The following is a 19960-nucleotide window of genomic DNA, read 5'->3' as shown; positions in this document are numbered from 1 at the left end:
CTGCTCTTCAACACTTTAAAAAGTTCCTGTGCAGCAGATTTGCCCAGTGCAATACGTCGTCTGATCACTTGACTGTTTTTAAGTGCTGTAGAGTATATTCCTCACAGTGACCCTGTACAGGGTTTCCGAGGAATGACTGGTAGGTTTAGAACTGCTGATCTTGGTTCAAACTGAACTTGCAGTCCAGTACTTACCCTATAGTGCCACACCAGGACTCCATTTCCCCTGTTGTTGTTGTTGTTGTTATTGTTGTTGTTGTGAAGTGCCATCAAGTTGATTCCAACCCATAGCGACCCTGTATAGGGTTTCCAAGGAGCAGCTGGTTAGCTTGAACCACTGATCTTGCAGTTCAATCAACTTTGCAGTCTGACACATTAGCCCACAGCGCCACACCAGGACTAGACCCTTCATTTCAGCTCCAGCAATACTCCCAGCTCTAAGATGAAGTTGAGACTAAGTTGTTCTTGCCAAGCCCATGGTCCCTTGAACTGCTCTCTTTCATTCCCTGGCCTTGTCCCCCAGGGTGCCGTAGTTGCTGTGACAGGAGATGGAGTTAACGACTCTCCAGCTCTAAAGAAGGCAGATATTGGAATTGCCATGGGCCTAGTGGGTTCTGACGCAGCCAAAAATGCAGCCGACATGGTCTTACTGGACGACAACTTTGCATCCATAGTCACAGGAGTTGAAGAAGGTAAACAAGGTCTCCGATGATCTTACCAAGAACTGGGGTCAGCTAGGTGGCAAAAAGCAAGTTCCCCCCCAAAATAAACATTTTTCCCCAGGTCGCCTGATCTTTGACAACCTAAAGAAGACAATGGCTTACACCTTGACCAAGAACATGCCCATGATTTGCCCTTTTATGATCTACATTATTATTGGAATTCCCCTTCCCATGGGCACCATTACTACCTTGTTTCTTGACTTGGGCACAGACATTGTAAGTAACACTACAGGGAACAGTGGACTGTAAATTTTTAAGACCAAGGAGATGAACTAGAGCTGTGCTTCTCAGCCTTCAGCATCCTGAGGTCTGAAGTTTCTAACAAGCTCTTGGGTGGTTCTGCTGGTCTAGCCATCATTTCAGTCCATACATGAGCTTTTCATCCTCCAAAAATCAAGTGCCATTATTCATCATTTCAGCTCCTGTGCCTCTCTTTTCTTTTGGGAAGATGACGCTGTCAACAAAATAGTCCCATTAATGCTAAGACCCAGTAGCTAAAGTGAGAACCTCACAGCCATCCCTTTTTAAGTAAAGAACTTGTGATTTGGAAACCTTTTGCCTGAAAACAGTAAGAAATTGCTGTGGAGTCAATTCCAACTCATGACGATCCCATTTGTAGAGTAGAACTCGGCTCCAGGGGTTTTTTAAGACTGTGGTATTCTGGAAGCAGATTAGCAGACCTAACTTCTGAGGCACCCAACGGTGGGTTCTAACTGCCAAACTCTCATTTACAGTAAGCAATAGTTGTTGTGTGCCATAGAATTGGCTCCAACTCATAACGATCCTGTATAGGGTTTCCAAGAGCAGCTGGTGGGTTTGAACTAACAATCTTTTGACCAGACGTCCGGTGCTTATCTTACAGGAGTAAAAAGTTGTTTTTAAATGCCATTGAGTCAGTACCCACTCATAGAGACCAAAACACTATCCACTCCTGAGCCATCCTCACAATTGTTGCCAAGGTCGAGCCCATTGGTGCGACCACTGTGCCAATCCATCTCGTTGGGGGTCTTCCTCTTTTTCTCTGTCCCTCCACTTTACCAAGCATGATGTCCTTCTACTGGGACTGGTCCCTCCTGATAATATGTTCAAAGTATGAGAGACGAAGTCCAGCCATCTTGGTTTCTAAGGAGCGTTCTGGTTGTACTTCTTCCAACATAGATTTGTTTGTTCTTCTGACAGCCCATAATACCTTTAATATTCTTCTCCAACACCATAACTCAAATGCATCATTTCATCTGTGATTTTCCTAATTCCCTGTTCAACTTTCACATGCATATGAGGCTATTGAAAATGCCACGACTTGAGTCAGATGTAGTCCTCAAACTGACATCTTTGCTCTAGGAACACTCTAAAGAGGTCTTGTGCAACAGATTTGCTGAATGCAATATGTCATTTGAGTGTTGAAGGTGGATTTAAGAAAAATGAAGTATTTAACAACTTCAATCTTTACTCCATTGATAAGAATGTTGTTTATTGGTTCAGTGATGAGTATTTTAGTTTTCTTTACATTGTGGTGAAACCCATACTGAAGTCTTTGATCTTCATGAGTATGTATTTTAAGTCCTCTTCACTTTCAGCAAGCAAGGTTGTATCATCTACATATGACAGGTTGTTAATGAAAATTCCTCCAATCCTGATGCCACATTCTTCCTCACATAATCCAAATTCTCGGATCATTTGTTCAGCATACAGATTGAATAATTATAGTGAAAGAATCCAACCCTGGCACATGTCTTTCCTGATTTTAAATCATTTAGTGTCCCCCTGTTCTGTTCGAATGACTGCTTCTTGGTCTATGTACAGGTTCCTCATGAGCATGATTAAGTGTTCTGGAACACTCATTCTCCACAGTGTTGTCCATAGCTTGTCATGATGCACAAAGTCAAAAGCCTTTGCATAGTCAATAAAGCACGGTAAACATCTTTCTGGTATTCTCTGCTTTCAATCAAGATCCATCTGACATCAGCAATGAAATCCTTCATTCCATGTCCTCTTCTGAATACTGCTTGAACCTCTGGCAGTTCCCTGTTAATATACTGTTGCAGCCATTTTTGAATTATTTTTAGCAAAATTTTATTTGCCTGTGAGATTAATAATATTGTCCAGTGGTTCTGCATTCCGTTGAGCTACCTCTCTTTGGAATGGGCACAAATATGGATCTCTTCCAATCAGTTGGCCAATTTTTCAAATTTTTTAGGATGCATGAGTGAGTGCCTCCGGTGTTGTATCAGTTTACTGACAGATTTCAATTTCTATTCCATCAATTCCCAGAGCCTTGTTCTTTGCAAATGCCTTTAGTGCTCCTTGGACTTCTTCCTTCAGTGCCATTGGCTTTTCATCGTATTCTAACTCTTGAAATGGTTGAACATCTACCATATTTTTTTGGTATTCCTTCCAACTTGTTTTGATGCTTTCTACATCTTTCAATGTTTTGCCCGTATAATCCTTCAATATTTCAAGTCAAGACTTGAATATTTTACTCAGTTCTTTTTACTTGAGAAACGCTCAGCATGGTCATCCCTTTTGATTTTCTAACTCTAAATTGTTCACATTTGATTATAATATTTAACTTTGTCTTCTAGAGCTGCCCTTTGAAATTTTCTGTTCAGCTCTTTTACCTGCTAATTTATTCCATTCACTTTAACATCTCTATGATGAAGAGTAAGTTTCAGAATTTCTTCTGACATCCATTTTGATCATTTCCTTCTTTCTTTCTTGTCTTCTTAATGACCTTTTGGTTTCTTCCTGTATGATGTTCTTGGTGTCATCCCACAGCTCTTCTGGTTTTTTATCATTAGTATCTAATACATCAAATCTGTCCTTGAAATGATCTCTAAATTCAGGTACGATATGGTCAAGGTCATATTATGGCTATCTTGGACTTGTTTTCATTTTCTTCAGCTTCAGCCTGGTCTTGTATATAAGCAATTCATGATCTGTTTCACAGTATGTCCCTGGCCTTGTTTAGGCTGGTGATATGGAGTTTTTCCACTGTCTCTTTCCACAGATGTAGTAAATTTGATTCTGGTGAAGTCCATGTGTATAATAGTCATTTATGTTCTTTTAAGAAGTTGTTTGCCATTAATAAGCCATTGGTCTTGCAAAATTCTATCATGCAATCTCCAGCATTTCTATTATCAAGGCCATATTTTCCAACTACTGATCCTTCCTGTTTGTTTCCAACCTTTGCATTCCAATCTTGATTGCATGCTGAATTAATTTCAGACTGAAAAAATTGGTAGAATTCTTCAATTTCATCATCACTGGCTTTAGTGCTTCATGAGTAAATTCGAATAATAGTTGTATCAATTGGTCTTCTTTGCAGGCAAATGGATATTATCCTATCACAGACAACATTGTACTTCAAGATAGATCTTGAAATGTTCTTTTTTATGATGAATATATTGCCATTCCTCTTCAATTTGTCATTTCCAGCTTAGTAAACCACGTGATTATCAGATTAAAAATGGCCACTATCAGTCCATTTCAGCTCACTGATGCATAGGATATCGATCTTTATGCATTTCATTTCATACTTGACAACTTCCAATGTTCTTAGATTCATACTTCATACATTCCATGTTCTAATTATTAATGGATATTTGCGGCCTTTTCTCTTCTATTAGTGTTATTGTTGTTAAGTGCTGACAAGTTGGCTCCAACTCATAGTGACTCTGTTTGGGGTTTCCGAAGAGTGACTGATGGCTTTGAACCACCGATCTTCCCATTAGTAGTCCAGTGCTTATCCTACAGCACCACACCAGACTGCCCTCAGTTATAAAATTTCTATTAATCATCTTCTCATTAAGTTCCACTAAGCTTTCTTTTTGGATTGTATCCATTTAATGATCAGGAAGAGTGGTTCTGGTTTACATGGGTAAAAAGAACAGAAAACAAGTTAAATTCACAGCAAGCTGCATCATATTTTTTCATCTGTGTTGTTTCAAGTAGCAACCAGGTAATCCCTACATTTCAAGGAGCCTAGAGATTTCTCTACCTCTAGAAATTGTTGTTGTTACCGTCAAGTTGGTTCCAACTCATAGCGACCCTGCATAGGGTTTCAGAGGAAATTGAACCTCTGACCTTGCGGTTCACACTGACCTTGCAGTCCAGTGCATTAAGCTGCAGCGCCACACCAGGACTCCTCTAGATATTGAGGGTCCACAATTTCTAATCTAATTATTTTCTGGCCCTTTTAAATTTGCTCATTGTTCTCTAGTGCAGGAATTCTCCGATTTTGGTCCCTGGACTGGAAACAATAACTTAGCTGTCACCTGGGAACTTGTTGGAAATGTAGATTCTCGGGCCTCACCTCAGACCTCCAGAATCAGAAACTCTGGAAGTGGGGCCCAGAAATCTGTCTCTTATAGACCCTCCAGGTGATTCTAATGCCTGCTAAAGTTGGGAAACACTATTCTGGTGCATTGCATTGTGGTCCAAGGGCATGCCAAAGGGAGAAATCCACACCTGGGGGGACAGTGTTTTATAAATAGTATGCTTAGAACTTGCTTTGTTGTTGTTAAGGGCCTTTGAGTTGATTCTGACTCTTTAGCCACCTGCTATAGGGTTTCTAAGGAGCAGCTGGTGAGCTTGAACCGCTGACCTTGTGGTTCAAACTGACCTTGCAGTCCAGCACATTAACCCTTAGCACCACACCAGGACTCCCAGAACTTGTTAGTGGATGACAATAATAAAAAGTAGATTGCTTTTTTCCAACTGGCTTTTTATCAGATTCTGTACAATGAACCGTGGGACTGACTGTATAGGTGACCATCTCCTGCCCCTATTCTCCTCCCTCCTATTGCTGTACCACTGCTATTAGTAGATTCTGTTTCCGGGTTAGGGTTCACAGGCCCTCTTCCCTCTAGATTCCCTTCATTGCCTTGGGTTACGAGAAAGCTGAAAGTGACATAATGAACAGGAAGCCTCGCCACAAGAAGAAGGACAGACTGGTGAACAGAGCACTTGTCTTCTATTCGTTCCTGCACGTTGGTATGATAAGGGCATCTCCTACCTGCCACACAAGGGTCTGCCCCAGAGAATTCATTTAAGACAGTCACAATGTGTTTTTTCTTTTGGAGTGGGCTTAGGATGACTAGAAGGAAGAAAATTATAGAACCTTATTGCTTATCTCTTATTCTTTTAGGAATCATGCAGACTCTGGGGGCTTTTGTTGTTTATTTCACCGTTTACTCGCAGTCAGGGTTTAGACCCAGCACTCTCATTGGTCTGCGGGTAGAATGGGAAAAGGACTATGTGAATGACTTGGAAGACAGCTATGGACAAGAATGGGTAAGGGAGGGGGAAAACTCTCCCCTGGCATCCTATTGGTTCCCGCCTCCTCTCAGTGTCTTGCTCCGGTTGATGCTGAAACTTCATTTTCCGGAACCGCCTTCCTGACACAAGAGAGACACATTGTTTGGCCTTTGCCAGAACTCAGCCTTGTCTCTCAGATAGATCTCTAGAGCTTTTGTACATTCATTTTGTAATTGTTGTAGAAGAGTGTCCACTGCTACAACACCTACAGTTGGACCAAATAAGTTAAATTAGCATACTTTTCCTGCTCATCTGCTTAAAGGAAAAAAGATAATTCTCTCTGGAGACAAGGAAGTGATTGGTTATCAGTCTTGGGGAAGGGAATAAAGCTTTATGGAACTGCTTTGAAATTTCCCTTAAGTTTCCCCCTATGAGTCTCACAGTCCCTTCATCGCTGCTGTCTGACAGACCAGGTACCAGAGGCAGTACCTAGAATGGACGGGCTACACGGCCTTCTTCGTTGCCATCATGGTCCAGCAACTAGCAAACCTGATCATCAGGAAAACCCGGAGAAACTCCATTTTCCAGCAGGGTCTCTTCAGGTATTAACTGTCTGTCATGACTTAACTCTGCGTGTGCAAGTCCAAAGGTTAAGAGATGTGTTCATTCAAAGCATTCAACTATGGCCTTTCCTTTAATACACAACGCTTTCATGTCTTGCAGAAATAAAGTCGTCTGGGTAGGGATTTCCTCAGCGATCATCATAGCTTTAATCCTTTCCTACGGCCTTGGGAGCATCACAGCCCTGAACTGCATTTCACTCCGGTGAGTTCACTGTACAGTGGAGGTGGTTGGTGGGAGGTGGAAGGATCCCACCCCCATTCCAAACTTGCTGTTGTTATTAAGTGTTGTCTAGTTGGTTCTGACTCATAACGACCATGTGCAGGGTTTTTGACGAGTGACTGGTGAGTTTGAAGCCAACCTTGTGATTCAAACAGACTTTGAGGTCTAGTGCTTATCCTACAGCACCACACCAGGACTCCCATTCCAAACTATCATGAAATAAATCACCAGATTTCAGATGTTTCTTTCCCCTCCCTAAATCTTTCGAAAGTGAGAGAAAAGAGCCAGAAGCTTTCATCTGCCAGTTTCTCAGACGAAGCAATGGGTTTTCCAAACTTTACTCTTTCCACTTTCATCCAGTAGATCATTTCAAAGGCAAATGTTGCTTCTTACCATCACGGTCCAAGTTAAACCAAAAGTTTTTCATATTATCTAGTGTCAGCCAACAAATTTGTAACCTGCAGTACGGCAGAGAAAAATGAACAAGAAGTCCTCTGCCTATTGGTTGGGGTTGGTCCCATCCTTGGGCGCACTGGGGCTCACCTTCCTCCCTTCTGCTTCCAGGCCTCAGTATTGGTTTGTGGCTGTGCCATATGCTGTTCTGATTTGGGTATATGATGAGGTGCGAAAACTTCTCATCAGACTGTACCCTGGAGGTTAGTGCACCTGCTCCTGATTGATGGGCATGATTAGTTTTCAAAGAACAGGGCTTTATGTGAAAATGGAGGTTGGCATCATTCCAGCTCTCATCTGTACTGTGAACGTCCTGCTGGGCCCTTGCTAAGGTCATCTTCCAATGCCATCCCCTCTCACTCCCCCTCATTGCCTCAGGAGAGCTTGGCCCCACCACTGTCCACAGTGGAAGGGTGCCTAATCTTTTAGAACCAGAGTAGCTTCACTATTTGTTTCCATATAGGTGGCTTTGGTTCATCCCTCCAAAGCACCTTTGGTGGCTTTGCTCGGGTCAGGGGAGTTCTCCCTGTCTGGGTGGGAGGGCATAGGTGCTGTAGCAGTAGGGGGTGGGTGTTGCATACTGCCCACTGAGCCCTCCAATTAGCCCTCTGCCCAAATATTCTCTGACTCTCATTGGGTAGCCCTGCCCACCTCCATCCCCATGTCACCTTGAGAATACACAATCCAGAACATCCTCTGAGGCTGTGACAACTAGGTCTGGCCCTTGCCCTTGACCTTAAACTGCAGCTGCAGCTGCAGCTGGCTACTCACCTGCTGACTGTATCCCAGCCCAGACAGCCTGGAGAGGACATAGAGGAAGTGTGGCACGCTTCGCAGGCATTGATTAGCTGATGTGCCCTGTCTCAGGACTCCTTCTGAATGCCCTTGGAGGATAGGGTCAGACCCTGTGGTCCCACCTTCAGGACACTGTCTGCCCCAGCCTCAGTACTCTGTGGTCACCTAGAGCCCACTGGGCAGCACCCTGTCCCATTTCAGACTCCCCTCTGCTCCACATGGCACTCCAGTAGCTCAGGTGACTACATCCCCTCATCCTTCCAGGCTGGTGAAATTCTCTGCAGTAGGAACTTCCTTTCCACGTGTGGGATTGGTTCTGCCAGATATACATTGTTAATGCACGAAATAGCAGATTTTTTAAATTACTGTTTTAAATGTGAATGTCAAATATTAAGACTTGATTTCTAATAGCATTTTTCCTACCTTTCCAGGTTGGTGGGATAAAAATATGTATTATTAAGACCATCTTATTTCCCAAGCCTCCCAACTGCACACTGATGTGCATCATCTTTTGGCCACCAACTGAAAGATCTCTTAGGCAATAGGCACACCATCAAAATTCATACCAGAGAAGGAAGAACTGATGTTTTATACTTTAAAGCTGAGCTCAACAATTTGTATATTATTTTCATCTCTATATCCCTGTCTTAAAATACATGAATTTCTAGGTAACAATGAGCAGAAGAGAACATGTGTGTGTGTACATAAATTTCAAGACTTGTGTAACCCAGATGTCTGCTGGTTTTTCACTGCTCCTTAAGCTCAAGATAGGATGGCTCGAACTTCCTTTCCATGCTCTACTGAAGGTCCAACAACCTCCCTAAGATTTCTGTAAATTTCTGGGAACTTATATCTTCATGGCCATGTTACTCCAAAAAAGCTAATTCAGCTGAAGGCTTGCAGAAGATGGAAGTGGCAGCAGGTTTACATCATAAACATGGACAACTTCACATTGGCTTCTGAGACACCCTTCTCAAAAGTCCTCAACCCCATTTGGCCTAGCTTCAAGGGCTGGATGATCAGAACTCGACTAGAGGAAGAAAGAAGAGGCAAAAAAGTGTAATCTGCTATAACTTGATGAACTTGACATATACTTATGGATATAATAGCTTAAAAGAGGGAATGAATCTTTACAGCAAGAATCATTCCCATCCCCTCTGTATACAGGGTCGACAGGGATGGGCAACTTAGACATTGGCTACCCAAAATGGGAGCACTACAAAGGCATGAAGTGACTGGCTTACAAGTTTTCAAGAGGGAACTTAGTATCAGAGGGTGCAGGGGAAGGTAGAATCTCCACTGAGTGGTTTCCAACCTGTCTAGACAGGATTGGTGAAAAGAGATGGGGATAAGACTTTTATGGTTCAATAGTGAATAATTGGTATCAGGATTGATTGCAATTGTTGCAGATGTAAAGGTAGACATTTTGTAACAAAAGGAGGGGAGTGGTTGATCTTGCAGTCCAGGAGTGGAGGACCCTGGGACCATCAAAGGAAAAGAGCAGAGTGCGGGACCCTATCCAGAGAAGCGGCGAAGTCAGAGATGGAAGCAGAGACAATGACATGGAGAGACATACCTTAGTCCTCAAGCTGACATCTTGGCTCTTCAACACTTTAAAAAGGAAAGGTCTTGTGCAACAGAGTTACCTAATGCAATACTTTGTTTGATTCCTTGGCTGCTGCTTCCATGAGTGTTGAGTTGATCTAAGAAAAATGAAGTCTTTGACAACTTCAATCTTTTCTCCATTGATAAGAATGTTGAGAGAAAATTGGGCCAGGTTATTTCATTGCTGAATAAAATGTATAGCTTTTGGCATGGTCCATAAATCTCTGCATGACCTGGTCTTTGCCCACCTCTCCAGTTTTGTTTTGTGCCACTTCCTTATCCACTGTTTTAGATAACTAATTCTGCCATACAAAAAAACAAAACAAAAAAAGCACAAGTGGGTGATGTTAAAGAACAGATTTTCATTTTCTCACAGTTGAGGGACCAGAAGTCTAAATTCAAGGTGTAGATCCAGGGCAAGGTCATTCCTTTCTACTATCCACATAGGGTCCCTGGTGCTCCTTGACATAGTTTTGACTTTCTTAGCATTCCTTGGTATCCGTCTTTCCCTGTGTGAATTTCTGCTCCTTTTATCACTCAGAAGTGATTAGGCTCTACCTTACTCAGGTGTGGCTCATTAATATAACAAAAGAAAATCCTTCTATATCCAAATATCTTAGCCAAAGGTATGGGAACCGGGACTTCGATACATATTGGGGGGGGGGGTCGGGGGGCACTATTCAATTCACAACACCTACTAACTTCCAGAGTCCACCACTTAATGGGAAGAGTGTCAACCTCACATTGTAAGGAGAGCATATAGGATGGTATGACATGGCGGCCATCTTTAGAAAAATACTATCTACCTCAAAAAGCAAGAGTATCCCGTATGGAACAGTTCAAGACCAATGACTGAGTACTAAACTGGATGGTGCAGGCAAACTCTGAACAGAGTGCCCAGCATGGGTGTCTCCACCACTTGGGGGTCAGTATTGATGAGGGAGGTTTGAAAGAGGCAATGGGGACCAGAGAGCAGCTTTATGCACAAATCTAATGGAGTTCTGGTATGGTGCTGTGGATTAATGCACTAGACTGCAAAGTCAGTTTGAACTGTGAGGTGGGCGCTTCAAACCCACTAGCCACTCCTCGGAAACCCTATATTGGGTCACTATGAGTCGGAACTGACTCGACAGCACTTAATAACAACAACATTGATAGTGAAATACGACACCATTGAATATATCACTTCCACTAAAATGAGACAGACCAGCAATATAGGAATGAATACACTGGTTCACAGAAAACTCCTGCCAGTTCAGATGTGAGTTTTATTTACCTTTAAGATGAGAGGTGAGGGGGTGGGAGGAGACCTCTGAGATGGAATGAAGACTCCATTATGTTTCCACTGAGAGAACAGGGTGACAATTGTGATCATTTGTGACTCAGCTTACGCTGATACCTTCCTTCCGTCACTCTTCCATAATACTCAAATCAACTTTTTATAACAAACACATGGAGTTTAATATATTCTGTCATTGTTTTTTTATCTTCTATCCCAAACCATCATCAAAATGTACGCCATTGCTGTAAGAATCATACCCAAGGTTTACAAACTGAATTGAGTGGCCACTCCTATTAGAATATGGCAGGTAAGAAAGGCATAGAGACCCAAAACAGACAGTGGTAAAACACCACAGGGAGGCAAGATGGAGATGGTATGCAAGAAGAGACTGCTTCCCAAGCCTAGTTTTGAAATGTTATTATTCAGAAGAGATGGGAAGTCATTCTGCCATGAGAAAAGGGCAGGTCAGAATATGGAAAGATCGAGAAGAGAGGGCTGCAGGTATGATCTTACCCCACCCCTCTTGAGGTGCCTCATGATCAACTCATGAGGAAAGGCTGTCAGGATAGGAATGCTTAGCAGCTACACAGCATGCAGAGCCAGTGACTATTATGGGATTATTTTGTGGCAAGTCTCACATAACTGGCTATATTTTTCTATTAAAATTCAGCCATAAACACACCTCCCTTTGTGATGGTTGCACAACATAGTGAACATAATTAATGTCACTGAATTGTGCGTGTAAAAGTGATTGAAATGACAAATGCTTTGTTATATATATTTAACAAAAAATTTATGTATGAAAAAGCAATAGAAATTTATATATACACACACACATATACATATATATAATCAATAACCTGTGATATACAGACGACACAGCCATGCTTACAGAAAATGAAGAAGAGGTGACGTACTTACTGATGCAGGTCAAAAAAAACTACAGCCTTCAGCATGGATTACATCACAACATAAAGAAAACACAATCCTCACATCTGGGCCAATCAATAGCATTATGATAAACACTGAAAAGATTGCCAACGATTTCCTCTTACTTGGATTTATAATCAATGTCCATGGGAGTAGCAGTAAAGAAATCAAATGATATATTGCATTGGGCAAATCAAAGCTGTCACTTTGAAGATTAGAGGGCACCTGCTCAAGCCACAGTATTTTCACTAACTTCCTATGCATATGAAAGCTGGATGATGAATAAGGGAGACTAAAGAGCAATCGATGCCTTTGAATTATGGAGTTGGTGAAGAATACTGAATATGCCATGAGCTGTCAGGAAAACGAGCAATTTTGTATTGGAAGAAGTATAGCCAGAATACACCTTAGAAGCAAGGGTGATAAGACTTTGTCTCGCAGACTTTGAAATATGTCATCAGAAGAGACCCGTCATGAGGAAACCCCTCAAAGAGATGGGCTGACAGAGTGGGCTCAAACAGAGAGACATTTGTGAGGATAGCACAAGACCAGGCTTTTTTGTTCTGTTGTACATGGGATCTCTATGAATCAACACTGACTTAATGACACCTAACAACAATGATAAGGAGCTCTGGTAGCGTAGTGGTTACGAGTTGGGCTGCCAACCTCAAGGTCAGCAGTTCAAAACTACCAGCAGTTCCGCGGGAGAAAGATGAGGCTTTCTGCTCCCGTAAAGATTTACAGCCTCGGAAACCCTGTGCAGGGTCACTATGAGTAGGGACCGATTCCACGGTACTTAACAACAACAACAACAAGGGAGTCCTAGTGTGGCACTGTGGGTTAATGTGCTGGACTGCAAGGTTGGTTTGAACCACAAAGTCAGCAGATCAACCTAGCCAGTCACTTCTCAGAAACCTATACAGAGTCACTATGGGTCGGAACCAACTTGATAACACTTAACAACAATAACAACAATGATATAGATATAGATTTCTACTATTCTGTCCCACAATAGAATAAAACAGAACCCATGCAGACCCTGTGCTTGGATTGACTGACTGCACAGTTTATCTGGTCTTTTACTCTTTCCCTTTAACATTTCCTAATCATAATAATCTGCCTCAGTGCAAACAAAACAAAATCACTGATGTTATTCCTGCCTCAACGTCTATGTTTTTATGTTTCCAAAAGAAGAAAATCTGGCACAGATAGTAGTGAATTTATGTTCTTTGGAATGGAAGAAAGTGGAGAAATGTGTATGAACCGTGGAGGAAGTCAAACACAAAAACTCAGCTAAGTAAGGCAGCATTTCTCCAGCTACAGTACTAAGGCCAATTACATCGATCGCCAGGAACGCTCTTAGAAGAGTACTTTCTTTGGTTTCATCCCAAACCTGTGGAATCAGAGCCTCTAGGATTTGGGTTCAGGAATCTACATTTCCATAGTATCTCCAAGAAACTTTTAAGCACACCAAAGTCTGAAAACCACTAATTAATCTCTGCTGGTTACGTTCATGTTAGAAGTATATTGAATTCTGCAACCACTTGCCCAGATTTCAACTAAAAATGGAACCATTTGCAATGACTCTGACAAAACCAGACCGAGAATTTTCTCAAGTGAATTGAGAAAGACCCAGGTGAGCACTGGGATGCTGTCATTCTGAAGAAAGCAGGGGAGTACACAGTGGTGGGTGCTAGCACCCTGCTGTTCTATCAGGGGGCTCATCACAGCACATTTCTTCGGGCCCTGAAGGTCACTTATTCAAGTTTTAGAACCCCGCATCTCTCCTTTGAGTAATTTCTCAAGAAAAGACACCGCAGCCCCCCTCTTTTGTCCTAACTTTTCTTGGCATCCAGAATGAAGTTTGCTGATTCCAACAAAAGACCCTGAAATCTGGCCTAGCATAACAATATTATCTCTCCACTTCTCGGAACTTTCATGGGCCTGCAGTTCATCTCTATGATAATTTTCATACTAGAGTGTCCAGGTAAATGTGGAAATTGGTATAGTAAAGTGCCAGGAGGATAATCTGGGAATCAGTACACCAGGGTTCTAGTTCTGTCTCCAGAAAGTAGAGTGGTTTTGAGCTTCAGCTTCATTTTCCCAAGTGAGGAGGTAGATTTTGGTGATTTCTTAAAGTCCCTTTGTTGTTGTTGTTAGATGCCATCGAGTCGATTCCAACCCATATCGACCCTGTATAGGGTTTCTAAGGAGCAGCTGGTGAGCTTGCTCTGCCAACCTTGCAGTTTAAATGGCTTTGCAATCTGGTGTATTAACCCACAGTGCCACACCAGGACTTCAAAGGTCCCTTATGCATGTGAAAATTGGACAGTGAATAAGGAAGACCATAGAAGAACTGAGGCATTTGAGTTATGGTGTTGGAGGAGAATATTTAAAGTACCATGGGCTGCCAAAATAACAAACCAGTCTGTGTTGGAAGAAGTGCAGCCAGAGTGCTCCTTAGAAGCCAGGATGGCCAAACTTTGTCTCTCATACTTCGGACATGTTATCGGGAGGGTCCAGTCACTGAAGAAGGGTATCATGTTTAGTAAAGTGGTGGGTCAGAGAAAAAGAGGAAGACCCCCAACAAGATGGACTGGCACAGTGACAGCAGCGATGGGCTCAAACGTAGCAATGATTGTGAGGTTGATCCAGGCCTGGGCAGTATTTCATTCTGTTGTGCATAGGGTCACTATGAGTCAGTACCAGCTCGATGACACCTGACAACAAACAGCATCAACAACAAAAGTCCCTTCCTGCTCCACTGTTCAATTCTCCTCAGAAAGCAGTCAGAATCACCTCATGGAGGAGTGGAAGGGTCTAGGCCTTGCAAAATATGTATGGAAGACACCTTGTACTTTGTCACTATTCACCTCAGTGTGTAAAGACAGAAAGGTCAGAGGCAAAATAGCAAAGGACCTAGACTCCATTTCCCAAAACTAACAAGGACCTAAATTTGTTGTTTTGTACTAGTCTGGCCCCATCTGGTATATTTTGAGACATTATCATGATGCTGTTAGCTCCTTACTGCTACTGGGGGCAGACAACATGAGAATTTTACTAGGATATTTTCACTGAGCACTGTGTGCGTCATGTAATAGTTTTAAACCCTGGAGAAGGACATCATTCTTGGTCAAGTAAAGGGTCAGTGAAAAGACAAATATCTTCAGTGAGATGAATTAGCACGGTGACGGCAACAATGGGCCAAAACCTAACGACAATTGTGAGAATGAAGCAGTCAGTTTTACTTTCTGTTATATATGGGCTTGCTATGAATCGGAACCAACTCACTGTTGTCGCTGTTGTTGTTGTTAGGTGCCATCCAGTTGGTACCGACTTGTGGTGACCCTGTGCACAACAGAGGGAAACATGACTTGATCCTGGGCTAACTTCACAATTGTTGCTACTTTTGAGGTCATTAGTGCTGACACTGTGCCAACCCATCTCAACGGCATCTAACAACAACAACTTTGGGAAGCCCAAACAGAAAAATGATAAACCCAATGTTTTATTAAAACAAAAGTAGAATCAATACTATAAACACGTGTGTGTCAACAAAGTTGATAACTTTGATCAAATGAACAAATGCCTAGAAGCATGTAGCCTACTTAAACTGACTACAAGAAAACAGTGGGAAAACCTCAACAGACTCGTAACAAGCTATGAGATTGAATCAGAAATAATTTTCTTAGAAACCGCCAACAAAAACAAAGTCCAAGGCCAGACAGCTTCACTGGGGAGCACTACTGAAGATTTAGAGAACAACTAACATGAAATTCTTCCCGAAAGTAGAGTAAGGAGGAGTATTACCTGAATCCTTCTATGAATCTAGCATTACCCTTGTACCAAAGTCAGACAGACAACATAAGAAAAGAACTCTACAGATTAATATCCATTTATGAATGCAGATACCAATATTCTCAACAAAAGTATAGCGAATGCTAAGTTGTGTATGGTTGCTCAACAACCAAGAGGGATGGGGGCAGTTACAGATGCTGACATTAATTAGACATAACTCAAGGAGCTCTGGTAGCGTAGTGGTTACGAATTAGACTGCTAACCTCAGGGTCGCTAGTTTGAAACTACCAGCCATTCCACGGGATAAAGATGAGGCTCTCTTCTCCCGTAAAGATTTACAGCCTTGGAAACCCTATGCAGGGTCATTATGAGTAGGAACCAACTCCACGGTACTTAACAACAACAACAACAATTTCCTCATGGAGTCCTGGTGTGGTGCTATAGGATAAGCACTGGACCACAAGGTTGTTTGAACCACAAGGTCAGCAGTTCAAACTTACCAGCTGCTCCTCGGAAACCCTATGCAGGTCACTATGAGTAGGAACCAACTCTAAGGCACTTAACAACAAGAGCAATTACCTCATAGAATTAGTTCTCTAGGTTTGGGGTTTTAAGACTGTGGTCTCATGAACTACTCCACTCAACTGACATAATATAGTTTGTTTGTTTTTCCATATTGCCGTTTATTCTGTTGTGAAATGCCATTGAGTCAGTTCCAATTTTTAGTGAGCCTGTAGAAGGTTTCTGAAGCTGTAAATCCTTCCAGGAGCAGAGCACCTCATCTTTCTTCTCTGGAGTAGATGGTGGACTTGAACCAATGACCTTGTGGTTAACAGTCCAGTGCTTATCCCAATGAGACTAGATTCCGACAGTTCTCCAACATGCCATCCTTACACAATGCCTTTTCAGGAGGGTCCAGGCTTTCCCACGCCTCCTGAGAGAATTCCATTGCCACATCCCTGAATGTTCAGAGCACCTGGGACAGACCCATTCCAGACGCCGCTTTCTTTCCTCCTCCTCCAGGCTTCGTTCACAAGCAAGATTAGTCTTGAAATATCAATTCTGACCTTTACTCCAGGCTATCCGTAATAGAGTTCTTGAAGTGTATGTTCTACCTACCTCCCTTTGTGGTATGAAGTGCCTGGGAGGCACCGCATACGTTTTTAAAAGCTTTTGAGTGGCCATTCAATGAACAACAATTGGTCTTTAGTCATCTGGAACAAAAGAGAAAGGAGGAGCCCTAATAATCAGAGAAGGGACTGGACTACTGACTCACTGTCTACATGAACCCTGCCTCCTCAACCTTGAGACCAGAACTAGATGGTGCCTGGCAACCACTGCGGAATGTTTTGGTCAGGAACATAATAGAGAAACCCTGATAAAAAGGCAGCAAATGTGGAACCGAATCTCAAATTCTTTTTTTTTTTTTTTGTAAGTTTTTATTGTGAATTGAGAGAAAGTTTACAGGGCAGAACATCAGTTCTACATCCAACAAATTATACACTTCATTTCATTACATCAGTTATAATTCCCTCCATGTACCATCAGTTAACAGTATTTCTCTCTATTCACTTTAGGTCTTTTTTTGTTTTTAAACACGCAGGTATATATGATAATTTACACCACCAAAGGGCACATTCTGCAAGCCTGCCTCCTAGCTGCCAGCTCTCAGTCCCTCTCTTCCCATGAATCTAGAGTCCTCAGCTGCTCCCTCTCTCCATGTCCCCATCTCTGCCTCCATCTCTGGTGTCTTTGCTTCTCTGGATAAGGTCCCACATTCTGCTTGTGCTCTTCTCCCTTGATGGTCCTAGGGTCCTCTGTTTCTGGACTGTAAGATTAACTACTTCCCCATTTTTGTTACAAAACTTCTATGTTTACAATTGTGACGGTCACAATTAGTCATGATAACAATTACTCACTAGTGAATCATCAGAATCTTATCCCCATCTCTTTAGATCTATCTAGACAAGATGAAAACTATTCAATGGGGACTCTATCTTCCCCCACCCACTCTTAACTAAACTTCCTCTTGAAACCTTGTAAGCCATGCACTTTGAGCCTTTATCAGCCCCCTCATTTTAGGTAGCCAATGTCTAAGTTGCCCATCCCTATCTACCCTGTATACAGAAGGGATAGCATTGATCCTTGATGTGAAGACTCCTTCCCTCTTTGTTGATATTTTGAGCTACTACCTCTATGAGTACAGGTCAAGTTCAACAAATTATAGCAATTTACTCCCATTTCCTTTACCAAAAATTGATGAGTTTTTTGTTTGTTTTTTTTTAATCTTCCTTCCTTTAGTCAAGTTCTGATTATCAAGCCATCGAGGCTAGGTCAAATGGATACTATTTGCAAGTTTGGAAGTTCTTGTGCATCTCCCCTCACTTCATATCAGCTGGGTGTTTCAAATCTCAAGTTCTTAGAGAACCCCGACATCCTGGACTTTCTGCGTCTGAAAGAGTCCCAGAGAATAGGACCCTGAGATGCTCTTTAATCATCTAAGTTTGACCCCCTAAGTTTGTCCTTATTTTTTCACTGATGATCTTTATAGTTTCAAGTTTTACATTTAATTCTTTGATCCATCTTAAGTTAGTTTTTCTATATGGTGTGATTGATATATGGTGGTGGTGGTTATATGCCGAGGAGTCAGTTCCGACTCATAGCGACCCTGTACAGGGTTTCCAAAACTGTAAATCTTTACGGGAGCAGAAAATCTCATCTTTTGCCCATGGAACAGCTGGTAGTTTCGAACTGCTGAGCCCGACTCGTAACCACTACACTACCATGTTGTTGTTGTTGTTAAGTGCCGTCGAGTCGGTTCCGACCCATAGCGACCCTGTACAGGGTTTCCGAGGGTGTAAATCTTTACGGGAGTAGAAAGCCTCATCTTTCTCCCGCGGAGCGCGCTGGTAGTTTCGAACCGCTGACCTTAAGGTTCGCAGCCCGATTCGTAACCACTACGCTACCAGAGCTCCTACACTACCATAGGTTCTGTTTAATTTTTCTGCAAATGAATATTCAGTTTTGCCAACATCATTTGTTAGACTATTGCTTTCCTATTTATGGAGTCTTGGCCCTTTATCAAAGATCAGCTGGCTGTAGGTGGATGGATTTACTTCTGGGTTCTCAATTCAATTCCATTGATCAATGTATCGATTGTTGTACCAATATCAGAGTGTTTTGACTAATGTGTCCCTGTAGTAGGTTTTGAGATGGGGAAGTGATAGGCCTCCTACTTTGTTCTTATTTAGTAAGGATTTACTTATCCAGATCTCTTTCAATTGCATATAAAGTTAATGATTAGTTTTGTTTTTTTCAATGAACGTGAAACTTTATTGAGGGCCCAGGGCCGGCCAAGGGGCTCAAAAGAACCCCATGAGCAGGAGGCAAGGGAACCATCAGAGAGGGGCCCTTATTTGACCTTCTTCTTGGGGCACAGATTGTTGGTGTGGCCACACTTCTTCTTGCGGCAGTTTACAGCACGGTGGTGGAGGCGAGCGTAGCACTTGCTCAGATCATCTTGTCACAATTGTACTTCTGGGCCAGCTGGCGCAGACGCAGCACCAGATTCAGGGGGGATTCTTTCTGGATGTTGTGGTCCGAGAGAGTACAGCCATTCTCCAGCTGTTTACCCACAAAAATCAGACACTGCTGGTCAGGGGGGATACCGTCCTTGTCTTGGATTTTGGCTTTGATATTCTCAATGGTGTCACTGGGCTCTACCTCAAGAGTGATGGCCTTGCCTATCAGGGTCTTCACAAAAATCTGCATCTCTGGGTCTGCCCCTTTGCAGCCTTGTTGAAGAGAAAGAGGGTGGCAGAACTGGAAACCGCCTGCATCGTGATTAGTGTTTTAATCTCTTTAAAGAATGACATTGGAATCTGGGTCAAGATTGTGTTATATCTGCAGATCGTTTTGGGTAATATTAACATTTTCACAGTGTTAAATCTTCCTCTTTATGAGCATAGTGTAACCTTGAATTTATACAGGCCTTTTGGTTTCTTGAAGTTGTGTTTGTAATTTTCTTTGTGTTAGTGTTTTGTTTCTCTGGTTAAATTTATTCCTAAGTATTTCATCTTTTGGATGGCTATTGCAAATGGTATTGTTTTCTCATTTCCTTCTTAGAGCTCTCTTTGGTAGAGTACAAGAATAGGATTAATTTTTTATGTTGACATTTTACCCTATCATTTTTCTGAATCTTTCACTAATTGACTCTTTGAGATTTTCTATGTGTAGTATCGTATCATCTGCAAATAGACAGATTTTTTTTACTTCTC

At 42.2% G+C, this 19960-nt stretch overlaps 1 protein-coding gene and 1 pseudogene across 1 annotated transcript in view; one reads left to right on the top strand and one right to left on the bottom strand.

Moving 5' to 3' along the window:
- The window catches only part of LOC102811549 (potassium-transporting ATPase alpha chain 2-like), a 41884-nt gene extending 33356 nt beyond the window's left edge, over positions 1-8528 (top strand). The window contains exons 15-22 of the mRNA XM_006831973.1: positions 523-691; positions 783-937; positions 5590-5713; positions 5868-6013; positions 6446-6579; positions 6701-6802; positions 7385-7476; positions 8500-8528. Coding sequence (XP_006832036.1) covers positions 523-691; positions 783-937; positions 5590-5713; positions 5868-6013; positions 6446-6579; positions 6701-6802; positions 7385-7476; positions 8500-8528 — 951 coding nt within the window. The remainder of the gene's footprint in view (positions 1-522; positions 692-782; positions 938-5589; positions 5714-5867; positions 6014-6445; positions 6580-6700; positions 6803-7384; positions 7477-8499) is intronic.
- A 10567-nt stretch (positions 8529-19095) lies between these two features.
- On the bottom strand, positions 19096-19481 carry LOC102811155 (annotated as a pseudogene).
- Between the last annotated feature and the right edge of the window lie 479 nt (positions 19482-19960).

Source organism: Chrysochloris asiatica, unplaced genomic scaffold (genome assembly GCF_000296735.1).
Source record: "Chrysochloris asiatica unplaced genomic scaffold, ChrAsi1.0 scaffold00005, whole genome shotgun sequence".
Taxonomy (NCBI): Eukaryota; Metazoa; Chordata; class Mammalia; order Afrosoricida; family Chrysochloridae; genus Chrysochloris; species Chrysochloris asiatica.
This window is presented reverse-complemented; position numbering and strand designations above follow the sequence as displayed.